Source organism: Lytechinus pictus, chromosome 9 (assembly GCF_037042905.1).
Source record: "Lytechinus pictus isolate F3 Inbred chromosome 9, Lp3.0, whole genome shotgun sequence".
In the NCBI taxonomy this organism is placed as follows: domain Eukaryota; kingdom Metazoa; phylum Echinodermata; class Echinoidea; order Temnopleuroida; family Toxopneustidae; genus Lytechinus; species Lytechinus pictus.
The window spans coordinates 26,987,187-27,011,724 of record NC_087253.1 but is presented as its reverse complement, the minus strand read 5'-3'; the positions used below and the strand labels follow the sequence as shown (position 1 = coordinate 27,011,724).

The window sequence follows — 24,538 nt, the reverse complement described above, 5'->3', positions numbered from 1 at the left end:
CAACGGGCTTCCTTGTAGTTCCGTAGAAGAGACATGCTAAATCACTTACCGGAAAGAGCCCCGATGAGTAGCGAGAAGGAGTTTCGGCAAATATTATTTCTGCAATGAGGCGATGTTTGCCGACTACTTAGAAATCCAGGGTCAAACGCGGTACGGTGTACGAGGTTAGTATATATATACTAACTTCGTAGTCGTACTAGTGGGAGTGCCTAAAAGTAAAATACTTTATAAAATAATATCAATATATACTGAATGTACCTTTTCAGTTTTTGCCTCAACACTACATGTTTAGGATTAGAGTCCGATTTGAGCGAGCTGTGTGGGGTTGGTACTGTAAAGTAAAGTAAAGTATCTAAACTTAAGGCTATTAAAGCCGACGTCCGTGATCACGTGTCATGATATAACAATTTGAGATTATTGATTTACTTGTTTAGGGGGTCAATTCAGCCATTTGAGAGTGCTGTAAATAGATTCAGTGACCTCAATTCACCATCTTATTTTTCACGACTTGCCGTCTTCCAATAATCATGTTAGGAAGCCTGATATGTTTCCATTGACTACCGGTATTGCACTTGATTGATGTCGGCACTTGACGGGTGAATGAACTTTCCTAGATTTCTTGTGTGGAGAAATCTTCAAAAACTGAGACAGTCCCTGAAAACTGGGATGATCCCAATTTTCTTACCAGCGCCTCTACTGACTAGATAGCTCACCCGCAACAAGCCTTGTCGTGGGGATCGTCCCACACTGTGTGTTACCACGGGTGAATGTACAATTGTTGCCTATGAATGGCTGCAACAGGCCATTGATTGACACAATATGATGGAAAGGGATGGAGACTTGCGTTTAACTGAGCTGAACTGGACTTTTTTTTTGGACCTGGAAGTTGAAGGTGGAGATAAAATCATTCTAATACGAGGTTACTCACTGATGCCTGATTAGATGACTGTCACTTAACTACATGAAAAGTCTAAACTAGGCCTGGAAATTTATTTCCTTGTCTCGTGGCCTCCTGGCAGATAAAAAGTATTTGATAGAAATCTACAATGTACATGTATAATATAATATACTGTTAATAATCCTGCATTCCCCAGGTTTTAACAAAATGATTTTCATGATTGTTGAAATCTCAGTTTTCTTCATTAAATCTAGACCAAAAGCTTTTTAGGAACTGAGAGAAAATTTGCTGATGTGCACTGGCATCTTGTTCAGTCGTTTGGCTGATCGTCAGCCAGACAATTGAATCCAAGCACACAGAGGCAATGGTTTTTATTTTCCTGCGAAATGATCACCTTATTGACCAAATGACATTTGCTTTTCACTGATCACCTTGCCAGCCCAAGTGATGCTAATCAAAGTGGGAAAGTGTACCCTACTTAGTTTTTATTCCATTCTTAGTCCTTACAGATTGACATACATGTAATTTAGTATTTTGTGTTGAACACCATAGATTTTGAATAAATGAATTGTTTCTTTGTTATACTAGATTCATTGATTTGGAAACATTAACCTGAGCTGTTACAACAGTAACTATGTCAACTATGAGAGATGGGCGTGGCTTAAACATGGATGGTGCAACGGAGGAAGATGATTGGATAGAGGCTGAGATCCAAAGAGAGTTAGATGCCCTTTCACCCTTGGATGATAGCGCCCTTTCTAGTGGAACACAGGATGAAGATGACATCGTCAATTTGGTAGAAGATGGAGAGGTAATGATGATAGTGTGAGGAACACATTTTCTATTTGAAATTGATTCTTTAAAAGACATTATTGATTTCTTTTTAAACAGCCATAGTCATGTCTTCTTATTCTTAGTTGCCTGATTTTATTCAAACTTTCACAAAATATTTTGTTTTCTCATGTTTCTTCTTGTAAATAAATCATTTTAATCTGAAGGTGACTAAAGGAATGGATAAAAGCTTACATCAAATTGTATTAGTAAATAAGGCAAATGATATTACCTTTCACTTGGAGGAGTTTCTTTTAAACAGAATTGCCAAGTACTGACATAAATTCTTGAATTACTTCAATTCTTGAATTACATAAATTCTTGAATTACTTCAAAATAAATAAGTGCAACTATATGAATATGTCACAGAACAGACTTGGGTGTGGCTAAGTGGTTAACGCTTATTCTTTAAAAAAAAAATCTCTGAAATATCCCTCCCACTCCACAACTATATTATAGTATTTCCAAAAAGTATGAGGAAAATTACCACTTTAAAACAATATTTGTTTTTAAATTACTGGTATAGATTATACAACATATTTGTCTTTTGATGAGGGCACAGTCTTAAATATAATCATGTGACTTTTGTTTCCATAGGAACCACCTCCCAATGGTACTATCCCAGAGTCAGTGACCCAGTTCTTACAAAGGGTCAAAAGCAGAGCACAAAATGCACAGATAGCAATAGAAGAGTGCAACAACCTCTTAGAATCATCACACAAAGGTTAGTTTTGATTGACAGGCTTGCATTCTGAAGTCAGGTTTAAAGTTTTGGTTTAACTATGGATAGACAATGGTGGCATAAATCCCTGACAGTACAGGTTCATTGTATCAGCTCATTTGACTTTTAAATCATTCTTAACTGTCTGGGAAGAATGAAGAAGATAATTGTCTTCACCATTAAAGAATTAGGAAAGAGCACAGTAAACATACAATGATATAACAATTTTGACACTTGTGGCTTCCTTTAATTTTAGCCCTGAGTCTAAGTTAATCCCGACATCAGAATAAGGGCCACAGTGTTGGTAAATTATGTTTGATCTTGTGCGTGAATCTCGATAAGTAAGAAAAAAAAAGAAGATAGAATGAAAAAAAGATTGATAAGTTACAGCAATATACAATAATACACACTAAAAAGGAAAATCAAACTGAATTAAAGAATATTAACAAATTGCAGTAATTATAAGCATGCACAAACACAAAACAAAAATACATATTTTTTATGCATTCCTTATGTGAATTGAGAAAAGCAATATATAAAAAAATCATTTGCAGCGATATGAAATAATTCTCACCCAAAATAAAGAAGAAAAAAATAATTTGATAAAATGCAGTAATAAACAATATCTTACACGCCTAAAAAAGAAATGATTCTTAAAACAATCATGAAAATTAGGCTATATTCTTGTGAGGTTTCTGCCCACTTTGTTGCTGCAATTGCTGTGACATATCTCTATGATCTGTATGTTATAGAAATAAAAGTAATATTAGATGTAATGATTTAAAACAATGCCATGTATTTGCATACTGTCATAAAAGTAGTCACTTTATCTATTGTTTCTATTTATTTATACATGTATTCAAATAAATATAACATACAAATGAAATGTGTTTCGAAACCTTAATTCTACTCCAGGAAATATTTCAGGAATTATATATTTTATGTCTTTTATTGATGCAAATACAGTCAAAATGTATAAAGTAATTAAAACACAACAACAGAAATAATAGTGAATGAATATGCGAAAAAAGCTATAATAGATGAATAATAATTATTACTTAGAAACCCCTGAAAGCATGTAATAAGCTCAGCATCATACGAAAGCCACGGCCATAGCCAGATTAATGTGGCCTTGAAGCCTGCCAATATTTAAAGCTCAAGTTCACCCCAGAAAAATTTTGATTTGAATAAATAGAGAAAAATGGAGTAAGCATTATGCTGAAAATTTCATCAAAATCGGATTGAAAATAAGAAAGTTATGACATTTTAAATTTTTGCTTTTTTTTCACAAAACAGTGATATGCACAACTCAGTGACATGCAAATGAGACAGTCGATGATGTTCCTCACTCACTATTTCTTTTGTTTTTTATTTTTTGAATTATACAATATTTCATTTTTAAGGACCAATAAGGACCAACTTGATTGAACCATATAGTATTAAACAATGCTAATTGCACATGTTCAGGGACAAATTAATCGTTGGAATATTTCATATAATAAACAAAAGAAATAGTGAGTGAGTGATGTCATTAGTCTCCTCATTTGCATACTGACAAGGATGTGAATATAAATGTTCTGTGAAATTAAGGGAAACTTTAAAATGTCATAACTTTCTTATTTTACATCCGATTTTGATGAAATTTTCAGTGTTATGCTTGTTGGATTTTTCTCTTTTTATTCAAATCAACTTTTTGTTGGGGTGGACTTGTCCTTTAAACAAAGATATCAATCAAATTTCATGTCTGCTCTCATTCCTATTTCAGTGACTGATGATGATGATGTAGAGAACTTTGCCTATAAGTCTAAGGAGTTGAATGATTTAGCTTTCCAGTTAGGTGAAGATCCTGAGGAGCTCAGAGATAGGGTGAGATTGGGTCCTGTAAGCCTAGTTTTCATGATTGATTGTATATTGTAAATAATGCAATTAATCATAAAAAGTTCTTCTGTGATAGTTGATGAGCTTTGTGTCACTGAGTCCAGGGCCCTGTCTTACAAAGAGTTACGATTGATCCAATCAACGTTGTTTACTTCAGAAAATTTGCACACTGTACTTCGTGAACAAAGAGAAGAATTGTTGAGAAAACAGTAAATGTACTATTAATATACATCATACATGTACATAGAAAATAATTTGAATAAACATGCATTTAAGATGTTAACGTTGCTGGCTTCCATAGTTGTTGATCGGATCAATTGCAACACTTTGTAAGACGGGGCCTAGATGGGATTTATGATTGGATGATTTCCAATTAGTGCAGCGTCAGAATGATTCATTTGGGGAATGCATTTGATAGTTTGTGGTTGAATATGAATTTGTCTATAATGTAGGGCTGCATGAGATGATGATAATATAGAAAATATTGACCAATATTGATTGGTCACATTATCATTTTCTTTGCTATACCTTTCATTTATTCTTTATTCTTCTTTTACATTCCATTTTGGATATATCTTTTTTTTACGAATTGCTTTCTATTGTATGTCTAACTAGTGTCATTTACATTTGTGTCTCAGATTTTATTATGAATTGAATTTGATTTATTGTTATTTTCCCTCATTTGCTTTTTCTCTCTCTCTCTCTCTCAAGTTCTCATCTGTCATGATTATTACCTTCACCGCTTGTGTGTTTATAAACCTTTGTAATTCAGTAAAGATTCCATTTATATTTGTCTTGCTTACTACACCATAGGTCATCCATGAGCTTGAAGAGGCTGACAGGAAGGACTTGGAAGATTATGAAGGTCAAAGGTCAGAGGGTCAGGTCAATGGATTGGATCTTGTTCCTGTTCTTGATGAGGGTATGCTTGATCTCATATCTAACAATTTACAAGTTTTTTAAGGTCAAATTAATCCACTATTGCTGCAAATTGGCAACAATCGCTAATTTTTATCTTCATTTTGGTTGAAAAAATACAAATGGATAAACATGTAACATTAGTAAAAAAAAAAGTGTATCTTAACAGCCAAATTCTAATGAAAAGATACCAATTTAGAAATTAAATAAAGTTATAAAATGGTAAAATGACTAGATTTCAATTAGACAAATTGATTATAGCTGAACTTGGATTTGACGATATGGGTTGGGACTGAATGAAAATTAGACAAAGTGGGTTATAGATGAAGTGGCAATTTACTGTAAAGTGTTACTGTAAAGTGTATATTCCAGTTTTGATTGATTTTTATTTATGCCTTTGTTATATATAGAGAGTGGAGCTGTAATGGTCTACACGGACGTCAACAAGTTTGAGCAAGATTTGATGGAGAAAGTCCAGGCTCTAGAGGGTGTCCTTCAAGAACGAGAAGAGATTGAGACCAGAGAACGAGAGGAAGCGCGCCGGACCATGGCGATCCTTGACCAGAACGCTGAAAAGCTTCGTCAGAAGAAACAACAGGAAAACGACGAGGAACAGAGAAAACTAGCACAAGAGAGAAGGGTACGTTATCCATGAAAAATTAGTCAAGAGATTAGCATAATTTAGCTCATGAAATGTCTGAAATGTCTACAAGTTAGAAAAAATTCCGTAAATTACAAAATACTTCTGTAAATTATCATTTTTGGGGATGTGGTTTACTTCAAAATTGATTCATATATATGCTTATTGGAGTGACAGTGAATTGATTAGGTTTTAGGGGTCACAAGATAAAGGGTCAAAGATCAAATCTATAATTTTGAAAATTATAGAAGTGTAAAATATTTCTAATCTGAAAATGGGTAAGGCATGAATTTTGACTGCATGCAGTCGCTCTCCATATACTTCCAATCACCTTTCATGATGTATTTGTTTCTTGTCTTTTGATTAAATTTTGGGGACGAGGGAAGATCGCCAATCATGGGCATCCCACCGAAGTATGGTAGGCCACACCAAGGGCAACCTGTCCCCTTAAAGAAATTCCTCACAGACTAATAAGCTGTGGAACCTAGGGCTACCTAGGCTCGTTATTTTCCTTACTCATTAGTTTAAGGCATAGAGATAAGATGGTTGTCCCACTCATATTTAATTTAACATCATTTTTCATGTGATGGTTAGTGATCAATATGAAAATCGCTCATTACTTTGCAAAATGTGTCGAAATACCACCAAAATTCTTTCCATTTGCATTTTGAATAATTTCCTAGGATAGTGAGGTTGGTTTTCTTGATATTCATGCATTGAAAATGTCAATATTATGTAAAATTCAATTTGTGCATACATAATGAGATATGCAAATGAGATGATGCATATTCATGATGTGTAGCTCTAGCACATAGGGCATGTAGCAAACTTCTTTTTTTTTAAATAAATATTATAGGATCTTGTCTGAGTGCATTGCTGGGACAATCTAGATGTTCCTATTCTGTAGATTACTTTGAGTAGAATAACAATGTAACTAATAGGGCATTGCAAGCCATTTGCAATCAATTGCAAAACTATTTGTGATATAAAATCAATCATATGTCTAGCAAATAATATGCAATTAAATGCTGATCTGCTCATTACAACAAAAGGGATGTAAACTGATTTGCTACAGCTAAAATTGATCTATCAATTGTAAAATTGCAATAGAAATGTGTAATTGATTGGACATATTTCCCCCCCTGGACATAACAAATCATGAATATCCCCTGTGAGGATGGCTGTTGCCGATGCAATGCCTTGATAATATGGCCTGTATTAGAGACTTAGTTTATGTGATATGACATTTTAGTCGTAGCAGGCATGGTTGTTTTCTTTATTGTTTTCAATTAAGAATTCGTAATTCTGCCTTATATTTATCTTAAAATTACATACATAAACTTGTCTGAGGTTTCTTGACATAGCAACAAAATGTAATATTGATATTCTTCGCAAATTCATGTTTTTGAGTCATTTTTTCTCACAAGTTGCACAAGATTTGAAAAGAAAAAATGTCATGAAATGTTGTGGTGTATTCTTTTTGCTATGTGGACTAGTTACAGTGTCAAACGGCCAATGAAAGTTAAATGGTTATTTCTATCATTATTGTTGAAAATGAGGTCATTTTGTGTAATTGATTTAATTTGTGATATTTCTAAGTGTATTGAGAACAGGGACACCATGGGCAGTAAGAGTATTATTTATTTTTTTGTTTTGTTTAATTTTGTCTTGTTTTTATTTTTGTTATTTATAGGTCATACAGGCAAGAATGGAAGAAGAGATTGCTAATGAAACAAGACAAACACAAGAAGAGTTACAGCAATATCAGGTAATCTTCCTTCCTCTCATTATAAATTGATTTATTGATTGATTATTTCATTTCCATGCACTTATTAAATGTACAATATAAAATAAAATTAATAAGACTATTTCATGGTAAAATATTAACAGTCATTGCATGGAAGGGGATGGTCATAAGCATAATGGCTTGAAAGAAAATAGGAATTATAATTATAAATGAAATAAGGAGAATTTTAATATTAATATTCATAAAATTCGAATTAATAATTGAATAATTCCTCATCGAACCAACAGATTTCATTGAACCAAATCCAATTCAAGTAGAGATTGATCTTTAATTCCTATCTATGAAAGACATAATATTGATTGATTACAACTCTTTGTGACACTGGGCCCATGGGTATTGCTATATTGGGATCAATACAATTTAATTGAATACAACAGTTGTTATTTTGAATAAACCGATGACATGAAATATATAGCTTTCCTGCTGTTATGTATTCATATACCTTCTTTCTGTCCCCACAGCGTCAGATTGATGAGTTATCCAGACAGACTGCTCAAGAGAGGGCGGTGTTTGAGCAGGAACAACATCAAGAGATACAGAGACAACACACCAAGAAACATACGGCTGCTACAACTATACAGGCAGCTTTTAGATCATACAGGTAAGATATGCTCTCAGTAGAATATCTCTTTCTACAGTTTATAATCCCTGAGCGACAATACCTCCATGAAATGATGCCCAGGAATGCTTTACTTCTGATACATTCCCTTGTTTTTTTCTGTAAGGTGAGGAATCCATCTGAGAAGAAGATGTGATCGATTAAAAACTTATTGAAATTCTCTTCCTTGCAACATCAAATAGATTTCAAATTGAAATTCATTTAAATCTAAGCTTAAAAACTTTCTTTTCAATCAGTCAACATCTTATTAACTTATTCCCATCATATTAACTTATTGTATGTTTATTCTATCAGTACAAGTCTTGAATTTTATATTTTACTGTATACAGTGGGTATAAAAATAAACGGGACAGTTTTGAAAAGTCTATACAAAATTTGTTTCAAATTATAATATCTATATTTTGACGTTAAAAGATGCACTAAAATCTTATCTTTGAAATGCAATTTAAAAAAATAAATTTTGTTCATGCTTGAGCGAACACGTACGTTTTTTTTGTGGGAGGTTCAAAAATAGTATTGCGCCAGAATGGCAGAATATGAGTAATAGATGATCAGACTTCTTGCTAATCAGCAGACTTCCTCTCAACCTTTTCATTATCTGTGCCATAATTTTCGAATTATGCTGTCAAATTTTATTTACAAATTTATTTATTTATTTACTTGAATTATTTTGTTCTTTTTTCAATTAAATCTCTTTTACCTTTGAATTTTCCCTCATAAGGAAGAAAAGAAGACTTTTTGTCAACCCAAGCAAGAAGATTTGCATTATTAATTGGGAAAACTTTTAATTATTCAAATCCTTTATCTTTCCTTTTACTTCCTTTCCACTTTTTTTTCTTGGTCATGATTTTTTTTTTTAATTGAGGGGGGGGGGGGGGCATCCCAAACCCCCGCCCATCTGTATGACACTGTTCAAAAGGCACCATAACCTTTGTAGCACACAATGAAAGGATTTGAAAAAAAATACAAGCTCTCCCATACTTCGGTTAAAAAAAAAATGTTTTTGCTTGAAGAAGGAATATTCAAAGCTAAAAGAGAACATATTAAAAAGAAACAACGACAGAACAATTCAAGCAAACAAATAGATTTGAAAATGAATTTTGACCGCATAATTTGAAAATTGTGGCAAAGATAATGAAAAGGTTAAGAGGAAGTCTGCTGATTAGCAAAAAGTCCGATCATCATATTTATCATTTTATGCCATTCTGGCGCAAGCCTCCTTTTTAATCCCATACAAAAACATTCCGTGTTCGCTCAAGCATGAACGAAACTAAAATTTTTAAATGGCATTTGAAAGATAAGACTTCAGAGCACCTATTAACACCAAAATATAGACATCATAATTTGAAACAAAAATTTTATAGACTTCAAATCTGTCCCGTTTTTTTTTATACGCACTGTAAAGGGACTGCCTCGACAGAACCTTTGCTTTGTTCTTTTGCAGCTTCCCATTTCATGTTCATTTTTATGCATGTACTGTAAAAAGCCTTGTACAATCTTAGCCCTTTTTATTTTATCTTACTATGTATCTTTGTTCCTTTTTTTTTCTTTACATTTTGTGTATTTGTTATCTTTTTTATTTGTCAAATGTATTTTAATGGACTTAAATAAATCAATAAATAAAATGAAAAAAATGAAATATTTCCTTCAGAACATAGGTAGAGAGTGGCTGATGTACAGTGTAGATTAATGCCCTGGTGGGTGTTTCATAAAGCTGTTCGTAAGATACGAATGACTTTACGCACGACTGGTGATCCTTTCTTGTGCTATGTGATATCCCTATATAAATTATAATTGATTTATGACCTAAGAACATGTTTCAGTCGTGCGTAAAGTTGTGCGTAACTTTACCAACAGCTTTATGAAACACCCACCGGGACCTTATCAAAAATCTGGACACTTATCGAGTAAGCGACAATACCTCTATGAAATGCATTATTTCTATTATAACCAATTTTTCATTTAGGGTGAGGAAGCCATACAAAAAGAAGATGAGATTGATTCAAGAAGGACTGAAGGAGAAACGAGAGAATGAACGGCAGATGGAGATTGTTCTCAGCAGGAAAAGAAAAGAAGAGCAGAAACGGAAAGAGAAACTTGAAAAGATGAAAAAAGAAGAGGAAGAAAGGTCAGTTTTCTTTAGTCTTTATAAAGCATTCTGGATAATGGCCCAGTCACATAAATTACAATTGATATTTATAATTAATTATAACTTTTTGTACATGATTGCCATTGATTTTGATAGTTATGGTTATGCTTAATTGTGCGATTGATTGTATCTTACTTTCCTATAGGCCCATAATGTAGTAGGTAAGTAAAGGAAATGGTGGATTATTGTATGAATGCATTATCATGTATCTAAACATTGTATACTCTCTTTTATGAAAGATAAGTACATCGGTCTGTTGTGATAACTTTGGCTCTGTTGCAAAAAAAAAATAATTTGTTGTAACTACCATGAAAATCTTGATTTGGTTGGCGATTAAGCAATGTTCCCAAAAATTATTTTGGAATATGTTTGTTTCCTCACTTGATACTGTCCACAGGAAAAGACATGAGGAAGAGGAAAAAAGGAAAGAAGAGGAGAGGCTAGAGATAGAACGACTGGAGAGGATAAAGCTGAAGAAGGAGAAGAGAGAGAAGGAGAGGTTGGAGAAAGAACGGCAGAAGAGAGAGGAAGAAGAGGCAAAGAAACAGGAGGAGCTAAAGAAACAAAGTGAAGAGATCTTGAAGCGAATCTTGCCTGATCATCAGCCAAAGGCAATCGAAGGAAGACCTGATGCAGGTGATCCCAATCTGCAGGATAAAGAAGGAACTTCCAATGCGTCTGCTAGGCAGCAAGGAAGCTCTTCGACTGATATTACCAATGATAGTACTAATAATGAGACCCGTACAAATGAAGAACAGACTGTTAGTCTTAGAGAGTCTGTGTTTATCACTGAAAAAAGTACCAGTTTTGTTGGAGAGCCATCTTCTGAAGACATTCAAGATTTGGTGATTGATGAGGTCAAAGGTCAGGAAAGGACATGTGAAGTTCTTGATAGTTCTGTGCATGATGGAGGATTGGGGAAGATGTCTCATCGTCACATGAAAACATCTCAGAAAAGCTTAGATGATAAGAAGGTTGAGGTAGGGATGCACCAGTTATCAGAACAGCAAAGATCAATGGCTGAAGAAAGTTCTGGAGGTGAAAAATCAAAAGCGGAAAATAAATCAATTGTGAGTCATTATTCTACTGACACTGTGGAGTTGAGTGTGTCTGGGAAAGTAATGCAAAATACGGTTAAAGAAAAGGAAGACCTGAGCAATGCAGCTTCAAGGAAGCCAAAGGCCACTGAGGATATCACTTCTGCGAGCCTAGCTGAGACTGCTACATGCCAGCAGACAGATGTGCCCCTAAATTCAGATACTGATAAATTACCATTGCAAAGTCAAGGAGATACTAGTGATAGTTTAAAATCCAGAAATGTTAATGTGGCAGAGCAAATAAAGACTGAAAAGCAGATGGACTGCTCTTTGATAGAACAGCAGAAGGAAGGAAGAAGTTCAGAAGGCACCTCACAAGGAGATTGTTCAGGAGAAATGTCCAACATGATGGAGCATCGCCCTCTTGTGGGAGATCTTGAACAACGTCGTCTACAGTGGATCCAAGACTGCATATCCTTGACGTAAGAATGCTTCACTATGTGTATTTTATACTCTATTGTAAGGTGTCTGAATCCACACTGTTATCACATCGCACTAAATTTGTATTTTTGACAAAAGTTGCAGTATTTATGAACACATTGTTTATGTTTATTAATTTACATAGACAGTTGGCTTATTATACAGTAACCTTAGGGACAGGTATATACTTAGCGACCTATGGTAAAAGCATGGATTTATTATTTCTCAATGTACATGCCAGATTAAGTGTTAACAATGCAAGAAATCTGCATAAACCATGGTTTAAAACCAAGGATTCAAAACCACTTGTGTATTCAGGCCAATAAAGCTATTCTAATAATTTTCATCATACAGGAAACTTGCCAGTAGAGCTAAACTTGCTAGTACATCCACAAAACCTAGGAGACAGCTCCGTAGACCAGCTTCAGCCAAGAAGATCCAGGCCCTGTCAGAAGACCAGATCAAAGCTGTGTCACCATCACATGTTCCCTTAGACCAGGTAAAGATTGTTGATAGGGCTCTATCTAATAGTAATCATTTTGATAATAATAGCATTCCAGTCTTGTAAAGGGCATATCATGTTACATCTATTAAACGTCTCCGTGGGCTTCCAAACTTGTTGAATTTTTGTTAAGTTGTTGCACGCTATTACATGATTTTATTCTTGTTGCAAACACAGGTGATTGTATGTTTTTTGATAGTTCAGTAAATTACCACTGTGCTCTCTTTTGTTCACCATGTATGGAAAGAATCAATTTCCTACCTCACATTCAACAAGCACTACAAAGTAGTGATGAGTTTACTAAATGTTTTTTTTCTGCAGGTTCAAATTACAGCTTGATGTAAGGGAAGTTTTTTTATAAATATTTTGTTAATTACAAGATCATACATGATGTAAATAAAAACCTATTTTCAAAAAGTGAATTAATGTGCTGAATCACTGCTATTGATATTGCGTTCTAAGTATTGATTAGTTATTTGAATTTTTTTTGTAAGTTTAAATTATAAAATATAAGGGAATTTTGAAATATTTTTTTTATTTACAAAGTGTGATCAAAAAGGAAGATTTTCAAAAAGTAATTCATTGTGCTGAAACAGTGCTATTAATGTTATGTTCAGGGCCCCGTCTTACAAAGAGTTACGATTGATCCAATCAATCGTAACTCTATGGAAATCTATGACATTAGTGTCATAATTTTTTCTACAGGAAATTTGCAAAATGTCCTTTGTAAATGAAGGAGAACACACCAAATTGTCAAAGAAATCAATGAATTTATGGATATACATTCATATCTAGAAATTTTTTAAAAACAAACATGCATCTTACATGTTGACTTTGCTGGCTTTCCATAGTTGCGATTGATTGGATCAATCCCAACTCTTTGTAAGATGGGGCCCATGTTGTATTATATTACATAATGTTATATAGATAAACTTATTACAAATTTTATCATGTTTTTTTCCTATCATTTTCCCTGCAATCTCAGGTGACTACTGTCAAGTTGAAAGACCTTCCAGGCAGCTCGCTGACCTCTCTCACAAAATGTCAAAGGTTAAAAACTTTGAACCTGAACAACTGCGGAGTCCCAGCCCTGGAAAGCCTTGATGAGAGCCCTGATATCTTATGGATTGATGTATCAGTAAGAACAAAAACTGTTTCACTATTTTTTAATAACTTTCTGATACAAATAATAAAGATATTTGGAATATATACTAGCAAGAAAATATTATTGCAAATGGCAGGAGTTTTTCAGTTCATTAGCTGTTCAAATAAAGATAGGCACAGTGATTTTCCGCGATCGCGGAAAACGGACGGAATTCACGGAATCGGCCTTTTGAAACGGAAAGTGGCCTTTCAAACGGAAAATCACGGAAAACATGTTTTTTCTCAAAATGCACAAAATAGCAACAGAAATTAATCCCAAATCCTCAACAAAATACGAATATCAACTGAAAAAAACACGATCTCACTTTGTCTTTGCTACAACAATCAACACATTGTAACTACACTTGAGCCCCTCCATCACTCGATCGTATCTAAATTAGTTTACACTCACGTCCGCATATAAGGCAGAATACAGCCGTGTGTTGCTGCCCTCTGCGTTCGGTCATAATATAATGATCACGGTGATTCGACAAATCCAAAATGGCCGATGGGCGGAAGTCGTCGACGGTTCAAAACGATGTCCGAAAAGTCCCCAAATCAGCGATAAAATCCCATTTAACCATAAAATAATGCTAATAATATGAAAGGTGAGGATGTATTCATGTTGATTATGTTTCTATATATAGTTTTTGAGCTCGAATCTCTTCGATTAAAATGGATTTTAAAGCGATGTTAGTACATTGGTAGATGCAAGTTTTGACCAGCGCTAGCATTTTGACATCGCTACTCATTGCGTATTGGTTTTCTATGTAAACGGAATTGTCACTTTTTCATGTACACAAAGTCTATGGGGAAACGGAATTTCCGTTTTCAGACATGCTGAAACGGAATTTGAGATTTTCTGAAACGGAAAAGGCAATTTTTAGAAACGGAAAATCGCTGTCGCTATAAAGAGAGTTGAATGATGGCTATTGTGATTTTGGTGTTATATTTAAGAAAATTTTATATATGTATAGCAATGGTTTTAGTTTTTGTACTATTTTCAGATATTGATTATAAACTTGCTCATATCAAGAAATATTTATTGACGTCATTTATATTACAAATCATTTTGTGCAAAATTGCAAACAAAACGTTGTCCCAAACAAATATCTTGTTTCTTGTATCTTGTGCATGTTAAAATGAAAATAAATATTTGAGGGCATTTGTCAAAGTTATTTACACAAGGTACCTTTAGAACAAAGAGTGTCCTATTGTATTAACAGCCAAGAAAAATGATGTGCATTATTTGTTTTATAGAAAAGTGATGTGGATCCTTATTATTTGATAAACCATATCCTCATGACCATTTATCAGTTCAGAATTGGTCAAGTAAATTTACATATTGAGCAAATGAAATGTGTAGTGGATGTTTCATAAAGCTGTTCATAACGTACAAACGACTTTACGATCCTTTGTTTTGGTAAATGGTATACTGTAAAAGTGGACCATCTATGTTAATGCAAGTTTTGAACTGCGGTTCAATTGCATGTATCGTTTTGGCAAAGAGACTGCATAATTGACCTATAGAGGGCGACATTTAAGCAAGCAAGCTTGAGCTCCAAAATCATATGCATCGCAAGAATCTGTTCCAATGTGATAATTTTTCCTAACAGTTGCAGATCGGTATTTAAATTATCATTTTGCTTGAAATATAAGTTGCTTTTGCTGTTTGATTGGTGAGTGTTGAGATCTGTTTAGTTTTTAAGAAGACATCTTGTCGATCGCCCAGGTTTGTTGATTGATCCAATGCACTTTGAATAGCCGTAATCCCCCCGGTCCTTACCCGGTGCTCGGCCGTCCATACCATGCCAGCAGCGCCTCCGTTTTGCCTTCCCTGATGTCCATCCCGCAGAGAAAAGTTGTGCTAAATGTCACAAAAGCTCATGATTGGATCAAAACAATGCTGAATCACGCTGCTTTAGAGCTAGAATTATGATCAGAAAATACAATTTCCTTGCTGAAATGTTAACTAAAACCATTCACAGATGGGGAAGAAGGAAGTGACTTTGTGATTATAGAGTGTGCAGTGCGAATTCAAGAATCTGCAAATATGTTTTGAAGCCGCCAAGCATGAAAGATTAATCCCGCGAAAATAGCAGCGTTTACAGTATACTGAAATCATCATTGGTGTTGATATAGATCCCAAGAAAGTGTCACCAGTCACACATCATTTTTTTTTTAAATAATTTACAACCAGCTTTTATGAAACTCCTACCAATACTCCATACACAAAGGTTGGCAATCAATAGCTAAACACCAATGACCAATCAAGATCATTGTTGCATGCGCAATCTGTTTAGAATACTGACCGGGAACCAATCAGTGTGGTTCTTTCATATTTGCAATTCATTGCAAGCCTTTGTGTTACGCAGCCCAGGTCACATGTGCTCGATGCAACTCACAACTAATCATTTGATTCACTTTGTCATCTAATAATGTTAACATATTTCCCATTTCTTTTTTCAGTATAACAAGATAGAGAGTATGTTATGTAGAGACAGGAGATTTCTTTGTGGTTTAGATGTATCATGGAATATTCTAGCCTCATTACAAGGAATAGAAGGATGTAGCCAGCTTAGAAAACTCAATCTTAGTCATAATAAGATTACTAGAATAAGTAAGTACTTGAAAATGAAGAAAACGTAGTCTCCTTTCACACAAAGTTGGCAAACAACAGTTTCAGCGTTTTGGCTGCGAACTGCAAGCCTTTGTTGGCCAGTATAAATTAATGTTGAAATCTGCATTTTGGAGGAGGTTATTTATCACATACTTGACATTAGTTTTATGTTTACAAAGAATCAATATGGCAACATATACCGGGTAGTCACTTTGCAGCTTTTACATGTATGCATTGTTTAAGGCGCTCCAAATAAACACGGCAACTCTCCCCAAATTCATATCAAATCATTCATAGAATGAGTGCATAATAATTGTTGAGGTAATCTTGATGTAACATCAGACATTAATTGGTATGAAAAATCTCTTTCAAATTGTAGGGACGACTAATTTCAATTTCACTTTTCTATGAATCATACTACCGTTCCGTTGCTGGAATTGGATTTGATATGTAAAGGCTATTAGTGCTACAATTATTATAGAAAATCATGCTCACATGATTGATTAATTAATTAATTGATTATTTATGTATGTCATTGATTTATTTTCTGATTTGTTTAATTGATTAATTTATTGTTTTATTATTAAATTTGTCAATTTTTTTTTCAGGTGGTGTTGAAACACTTCTTTCTTTGACCCATCTTGATCTGAGTCACAATCAACTGGTCAATGTCTCTGGTTTGACCTCTTTAGTCCATCTCCAAGACCTTAACTTGACCTCTAACCATCTCAGCAGTGTCCGAGGGCTTGACCAATGTCCGCTCTTACAGAGGCTGGACCTCAGCTCTAATTCCCTTTCACAGGTGGGTAATGAAATGATGAATCATTTTGATTTTTTGTTTTGGTTATTTACAACTTCTGTGGAAGCTGACTTCTCCTTCTAAATGCATGTTATTGCATGGCATGTGTTGTTTTTAAAAATCATGTAGCTGCATATCATGTCGTCTCTGGGCTGTTAAAAACTTCCTTTCCTCCAAATTCGAAAAATTTTAGGACAGCTCATCAATTGCTTGGCTTTGGTTATGACATAAGTGGCCACCTTCTTTTGCCTAGGAAGTGTTCTCTCTAGGAATTAGGAGACTGTTTATTAATAAGTTTGCCACCATTGCCTTACATGTATTTCTAAAATACAGCTTTTTCTTAGCCTTAAAGCTTTTAGCACCCAACTACTATACTGATAATATTGAATTGAACTCTATTTGGGTTTAATTTGACTGTATTTCCATATGTTTGACTGCATTTCTCTTTATCTCTTTGATTTCCATTTTAGATTCCTAACCTATCCAACAACGTCCTATTACGCTCCTTGTCACTAGCAGGGAATAGTCTTTCATCACTGGGGGATTTTACATCAGTCTGGCTCCCTCTATTGTTACATCTAGATCTTAGTCAAAATGGGTGAGTTCAAAAGCCTTGCAGTGTGTGATGTTAATCTTGATTGTTTTGATTGCCAAAAAAGTGAAAATGAGAATGAAATCTTGTGACCAGTGGATCATTTCATCAATATTTTTGGCATTAGATTGCTTGGGTTATAGAATAATCACCCAGACTTGTAACCTTGGAAACAGTCCAAATATCCTTGGCTATGTCCTGCGTGGGTGTTTCATAAAACTGTTTGTAAGTTAAGAGCGACTTTAAGAATGACTGGTGACCCTTTCTTGTGGTAAATGGTATATTCATTGGCGATGGTTTAGCGCATAAAAAGGGTTCACCAGTCGTTAGTAAAGTCGCTCTTAACTTAAGAACAACTATATGAAACGGCCCCTTTAAGTGTGAGAACTGTTCTATATTAAAGGTACATTGTGTGTAATCAATGGTTTGTATAATATGGATGTTATATTAGTCCTTTGACTGTTCTACAAATATTAGATGCATTCAAGGGTTCAACTTGCATGAATACAAGATAAACTTCTTACAATGTTTCTCATTACTTTTATATAGCAGCATTCTTTTTACAAACATTTTTCTTTTCTTGTGTGCAAATTAATTGTTACACAGCATAGTACATCCATATAGTCACACACACACAGTGGATCATTATAGAAAGAAAACAATGTCACACAGTGTGTTCACAGTGTGTTATTAGTATACAAATAATGAATGTTTATGAGTGCAATGGACAAAATACTTCATGAGGTGAAAGATGAAATGATCCATTCATTATTTGGTTTATATGACACCTAGAAAATGATTTTTTTCCCATATGAAATACATGAATTTTCGATGCAAAACATGCTCATGCAGTGCGAGTTCGGTCTGTTGCAGGATTGTTACGTCATTACCACATGTGCATGAGCTGCAGTCTGTGTGCGCGAGTGCAATGGACAAAATCGTATGGATCCAAAATTGCACGATGAATGGATCCAAAATTGCACGGTTGATGACGTCATTGCAAAATGGGCTGAATGAACGATATCAAACAAGCAATCAAATCACAAGGATCTATCTAGGTGTCATATAATCTCTAATATATACATGGTTATATATGTAATTATACACTGTAGAAACCTCCACAGTGTATGTATTCACATTGTATTCACATAGTGGACCCTGTGAAGATATAATTCACACTGTTAAAATGCTCAAATAAAAAGTGTGTAGGAGATTTTTCAAACTGTTGGACAGGTTATTTTCAATTGGTCTAATAATGATAATAATAATACAAAACATTTATAGGGCGCTTAATACAGGCGTTTCTAACGTGCTGTGTTCTGAATTTAACTTCGTCCAATCACCAACTCGTCTACTATCATTTGGTCTACCATCAGTTCGTCCACAAATCACGTACGTCATCTAATTGCCATTTCGTCCACTCACCATTTTGTCTGATAACCAGTTGGTTTCAATAGCTTTTAGTCCATGATACCATTTGGTCTTATTGAACTAAGTGTTAATTGGGCAAAATAAATGAAAAGTAAATAGATATTAGACCAACTGGTTATGAGATGAAATGGCCATAGACAAACTGGTGATTAGCCAAAGTGATGATTGGATGAATTGGACACTTTACCGTTGGACACACTGTGAATACTGTTAACACTGGTTTTCTGTCCAGTAGAGTTATATGTTCACTTATTTTTAAAAAAGCTCTTAATTAAACACAACATTCCACTGCAACAAACCATCAACAACAAATATCTGAAGGAAAAGTTCAATGATTTTATTAAGAGTTTGAGGATTACAACCACACTATAGCCTCAGGTATGTTAATGCCTGGTGCATACTCCATGAACAAATCTCATTTTGCATTAAATGTTAGGGTTGTAAGAGGTACAATTATTTTATTTGAATATATTTAAAATAAAGCGAAGAATACTAAACTTAGAATTCTGCTTTGCCACAAACCTTGTGGTCGGAATAGTTGCAGCCGATGAATTTCCTAACATTCCTATAGGGACGCTTGTGCCACACCGGAATGTCCATTTCAGTATTTATACTGTTATTCCGAGATTTGATTGTTGAGATTTTATAGGTTGGAATGTTCATATCAAATGCTATTATAATTTCTTTGAAAATCAAAGTGACCATGAAGGCTTTCAAACATTTTCCTCTTTCAATAAAGGTCCAATGGCCATATTATTTATAACCATAATGCACTGTGTGTGTTTCTTAGAAGGTGTCTGTATCAAAATGAACAATATAGCACATACATGGGGGGAAAGTGCTGGGCTACTGCCCCCGAATTCTGAGAAAAACCTTGAAAATCGAAAATGAGCTCTTGAAAACTCCCATTCACTGCAATATTAAAACTTATCCAAGGTTTGATATTTAGGCTGTATGTTGTGGGTTGTAGCCCCCCTGAAACTGAATTTTTTTGTGGACATGATCACATAGTGTAGGAACCCGCTGACTTCTTTGGATGACAGTTCCCCTTTAAATCTGGAATTTTTAGAATTTACACAATGCGGGACACAGAAGAATTATATCACAACATATTAACTTGAAGTTTAAATAATTTTTAGTTTTGTAGAGAGGTATAGAATGAGAAAAAGCTGATAGATACCATTTATTACCTGCTGCTGATTTTTAATGATTTTCTGTCAAGAAATGAAATGGTCTTTTGGTTATTTGGATTCATTGTAATGTGACCTTCAACCCCAAAACCAACCATTAATCATGAAGGAAGGTTCTCTAAAAAAAAAATAGCCAAAGTAGTAATGTGGTTTCCAAAACATAGAATTTAGAAAATTTAGCTTATCAGAATGAGTATTCCTTCTTTATACTATCTTCAAATAAAAACAAGAAATTCTTTGACACAGTGTTTTCTGGACTTCTTTGAAGTGTCACTAAGATAGCACAGTGTGCCCATCTCATGCTTGAGTAAACCCTGAACTTCAAACATTTTCTTATTCTTTGAAGCTGTCAGTGAATTTTTTTCATTTCTTGATCAAGTATGGGTTGGGATTCATTATCAATTAAGTCATACAAGTTACATGTATGTAATTATCATGTACCTCTGTCAAAACTTTCAAAAATCTTCTAAAAACTTTTTTATTTAACTCTTTTCTTTATGCACCTTGAGCACTCTACAGAGTGGATTTGGTGCTTTATAAGTCACATTATTATTATTATTATTTAAAAGCTAATTTGGATCTGCCTTTTCAAACCCAATGAAAAATCATTATCTATTTTTCAGTGAGTAATTGTAGATATATTTTTTTTTGGGGGGGGGTTGGGGTTTGGGTCACCAATGATCACTTTAAGGCTGGCTATCATTCTGTAGGGCTTCTCTTTCAGCAAAGCAAGTATCATAATGGGCAGTACGCTTCCAACGACAGTCACCAGTGCGTTTCCTGAGCTTACAGAAGGAATACAGATATTCACAGTCCTGACCACCGAATCTCTGGGAAGCCTCGGGATTATAAATACATCCTTCTTCTTGCTCACTGGCGCCCTCAATCTGAAAAAAATTCCAAAGAAATCAGGGAGTTTGATAAAGCTCTTTATACATTATTCATGACTGGTAATCTTTTCTTGTGGTAAATGATATAGACCTCAAATTTTGATGGTGTTGATTTAGCTGTCAATAAAGGATCGCCAATCGCATGTTTGTAACACAGCTTTATAAAATAGTCACCATGGTAGTTAGAAAACATACTGTAAAGGATTTCTTTCTTTGTAAACAAACAAACAAGGTCTTTCTATTGATCTAGGAGACTGCTGTAATACCTTGCCCATTTTTGGTCTTTCAAAGGTCCTTCAAAGGTCTCCCCCTGTGGAATAGGGGCTTTACTGGAAATTTGTGCAAATTTGTTATACTTATAGCTTTGCTGGTTTAGGTGTAGTAAGTCTTATAGGATACATGTATATAATTATAAAGAATGAAAGTTGTTCTTACTGGACAGGAGTCACACTGTTTCTTGTATCGTCTCTTGAATCCTTTCTTTTGATCAAGTGTTAGCTCATCAAACCTTATGGCTATCCCGTCACATGATCCAACTATTAGCCGTCCATCTATCAGCTTTCCTACAAAGCAAACACAAGAATGAAAGTATAAGTATCATCAGACAGTATCCAAGGGCATATATTACTCCACACCTTTGGAACTCCCTCCCTTCTTTGCTTTGTGAAATTGACAGCATTGAACTCTTCAAACCGTCCCTCAAAATCACTTATTTCAGCATATGTATAGTAATTAATTTATTTTGGATGAGCCTGAATGTTTTTCATATATACATGATGTTATGCTATGCGAGGGGGATCAGACAATACTTTATCCCCCCCCCCCCCCCCAGCAGAGTAGGTTTGTTGCCTGACTTTACGCCAGTGGCGGTATTTAATTGGCTGGTTGCATTGACCAAGAGCAATGCAGCGGTTCCCATTCTTTTGGAGCTAGGTAAAACGCTATGACAGGCACATGCGCCGTCCATGTTTCCTGACAAAGCCTAGTAGCATTGCATTTGAAACTATACATCAAAGCTGTCTCTCCCAACTAAAGAATAGCTACTCTCAGGATGCAATCTAGATAGGATAACATGGAAATTCCTCAATCAACTTCTCACAGAAATGGGCAGATGCAACACGAAAAAGTAGGGATACATGGATGATAATGGTCACATGGCCTATTTACAACTGGCAGGCAAATGATATTCATTCGAGCCAACCCATTCTCAATTTTTTAATTTGATATAGCTGATTGACAAAAAGTGAATTATTGTGATTGGCCATCTTACGGACGGTAACAATTGAACTTCGTTTTCCCAATTCGGAAGAAATATCACCAACTTTGGACTATTTTGTCGGGTGGAAGAATTAGGGCCATTTTATTGTCTCAAGTGGTGAATTTGATCCTGTTAGGAGTAGTCTTCATGAATGCCGATTTATTTTTAAAATGAGCCGGTCGAGGTACCCTTTCTGGTCAGATATGGAATGTCAGATATATATATGCTATCCACTGGTAGTAAACATTCAACCCTCGAATTCTATCCTTATTTTTGTGTATACATTTAAAGTGCCACTTTGACACACGAGTCTGTAGGAAATGTTTTAGGCTTGTGAAACCTGATAGTATCAATTATAGTAATTTTAGCATTTCATAAACCATAAAGGCATGATGGCTGCAAATAAGACGGCTTTGTAATATAGGCGATTACATAAAATTATCAACCTTTTTGTACGTCTGACCCCCATTTTTCTCAAGTCTTCCTTCATTTCATAAACTGACCAAGTCATGGTCGTTTGAGAACATTACAGGCTGTCAAAAGAACAAGAAATCAGAGACAGAAAATTTCATGAAGGTCCCACATAAAGGAGGTCGGACATACATATTTTATTGAATTGCCCATATGTTGAGTTCTGGCTAAATATCTGACATTTATTTGTTCTTTTACATATTGGACACAAAGAAGAAATATTGTGATTCAATTTATTTTTATCAATTCATGAAATCACTGTAGATTTATTTTCCTGATTCCCAATATTTATAGACCAGCAGACTTAATCTCATTTCATTGGGCTTAATTAGATATTTTTTTTACCCCAAAGAACTAATTCATGGTGTGAATGAAGGTTTTTATCATACTTTAAAACTGAAAATGGTAAGCAATTGCTGAAATTTTCCAAAAAGAACATTCAAATGTCATTGTGAGAAAAGATCTTGTCTCATAATTATTTTTAGGGGCTATTTTTTACCTGCATTGGGGTGAATTGCTGAATTTTTAGAGCTATTTCTTTCATTTCAAGCGCTACTTTTTTGTTCAACAAGTAACTTTAATGCAAAAGCTTTACTCATTATTCTGCTGTGTGTAGTAGATTAGATTTCTAAGCTTTTTTTGTACATAGCAGATCTAAGGGTGACAAGAGAAAAGATGCTTGCCCCATTGCATACAATTTAGGGGATCTTACAGGTGGTTTTGTCTCTCATAAGGTTTGAAGTCACCTGTAGTACTCATGTATTTCTATGCTTATTCATGATGTCATGAATAATAATAATAGCAGAATATATTTTGTGCTTTTTCCCTGAAAAAAAAAACGTTGCCATTATTACCCAAATATCAGCTCCAGCTACCACTTTTCAACGGCGCTCAGGAATTAATCCTGCTAGGTACCTATTTACCTCAAATGGGTCAAGTGCAGCATAGTGTACATGTACATAATTTTCTTGCTGAAGGAAAACATGCCAGGGCTAGGATTCGAACCTGTGACCCTCTGTTTGAAAGGCAATAGTCAGAACCAATAGACCACGATGCACCCAATGAGATTGATTTACAGTTAGAAAGATAAAAATTGATTCAACTTAACTTACCTCCTATTGCGTAAGGCCTATCTAGTTCAAGTGGTGGAAACACACAAGCCGAGACCGGAGAGTAGAAGGATATAAGATCACCGACATTGGCGAATGAAGACTCGTCCTTTAATACCCGTTTGACACGTCCTTGATAGTGCTCGTATTCGGTGAAATTATGTTCCGCCAGACTGTCAAAAGGAGAGTTATCAAGTTGCATAGACTTGATTCTCACCCTCAGAACTAGATGAGAGAAAAATCACACTAAATTGGCAACAAAATCATTGTTTAACAATGCAAATTTCAACTTTTTAATCCATGTATTCAATTCAATTTCAATTTATTAATAATTCATAAAATGCAAAGCAGATATATACAATAAAATGTGTATGGGTATCACAACAAAAGCCTATGGCTTGCTAAACAGTGATCCCCTTACATACAAAATATACATTATGACATGGTAAATCAAGAACATAAAAGAACAATCAAATCTACAATAGGTCAATTACAACCAGACTACAAACAACAGACAAAAAAAAAAAAAAAAAAAAAAAAAAAAAAAAAAAAACA

At 34.6% G+C, this 24,538-nt stretch overlaps 2 protein-coding genes and 1 non-coding gene across 3 annotated transcripts; 1 reads left to right on the top strand and 2 right to left on the bottom strand.

The window, feature by feature from the left end:
- The first annotated feature begins 1,483 nt into the window (after positions 1 to 1,483).
- LOC129268071 (leucine-rich repeat and IQ domain-containing protein 1-like) lies at positions 1,484 to 17,680 on the top strand. Its single transcript, XM_054905649.2, has 14 exons — positions 1,484 to 1,709; positions 2,327 to 2,453; positions 4,216 to 4,316; positions 5,142 to 5,250; positions 5,657 to 5,886; positions 7,580 to 7,654; positions 8,155 to 8,294; positions 10,279 to 10,440; positions 10,859 to 11,980; positions 12,333 to 12,477; positions 13,466 to 13,618; positions 16,093 to 16,243; positions 16,852 to 17,045; positions 17,513 to 17,680. The coding sequence occupies exons 1-14, from the start codon at positions 1,533 to 1,535 to the stop codon at positions 17,642 to 17,644; spliced, it is 3,018 nt and encodes a 1,005-aa protein (XP_054761624.2). The 5' UTR covers positions 1,484 to 1,532; the 3' UTR covers positions 17,645 to 17,680.
- LOC129268922 (U12 minor spliceosomal RNA) lies at positions 6,266 to 6,419 on the bottom strand. The gene has a single exon (XR_008585350.2). It is a non-coding gene; the product is annotated as a U12 minor spliceosomal RNA (small nuclear RNA).
- A 1,699-nt stretch (positions 17,681 to 19,379) lies between the features above and the next one.
- On the bottom strand, positions 19,380 to 24,211 carry LOC129268507 (metalloproteinase inhibitor 1-like). The gene is made up of 3 exons (XM_054906056.2): positions 23,987 to 24,211; positions 21,581 to 21,708; positions 19,380 to 21,142 (listed from the first exon to the last, which is right to left on the bottom strand). The coding sequence occupies exons 1-3, from the start codon at positions 24,183 to 24,185 to the stop codon at positions 20,942 to 20,944; spliced, it is 528 nt and encodes a 175-aa protein (XP_054762031.2). The 5' UTR covers positions 24,186 to 24,211; the 3' UTR covers positions 19,380 to 20,941.
- Between the last annotated feature and the right edge of the window lie 327 nt (positions 24,212 to 24,538).

Coding starts and splice junctions, on each gene's coding strand:
- LOC129268071 (XM_054905649.2), top strand. CDS start 1,533: ATGTCAACTATGAGAGATGGGCGTGGCTTAAACATGGATGGTGCAACG. Junction 8,295..10,278: donor GCAGCTTTTAGATCATACAG/GTAAGATATGCT, acceptor TTTTTCATTTAG/GGTGAGGAAGCCATACAAAA. Junction 16,244..16,851: donor TAATAAGATTACTAGAATAA/GTAAGTACTTGA, acceptor TTTTTTTTTCAG/GTGGTGTTGAAACACTTCTT.
- LOC129268507 (XM_054906056.2), bottom strand. CDS start 24,185: ATGCAACTTGATAACTCTCCTTTTGACAGTCTGGCGGAACATAATTTC. Junction 21,709..23,986: donor TAGGCCTTACGCAATAGGAG/GTAAGTTAAGTT, acceptor TTTGCTTTGTAG/GAAAGCTGATAGATGGACGG. Junction 21,143..21,580: donor AACAGTGTGACTCCTGTCCA/GTAAGAACAACT, acceptor AATTTTTTTCAG/ATTGAGGGCGCCAGTGAGCA.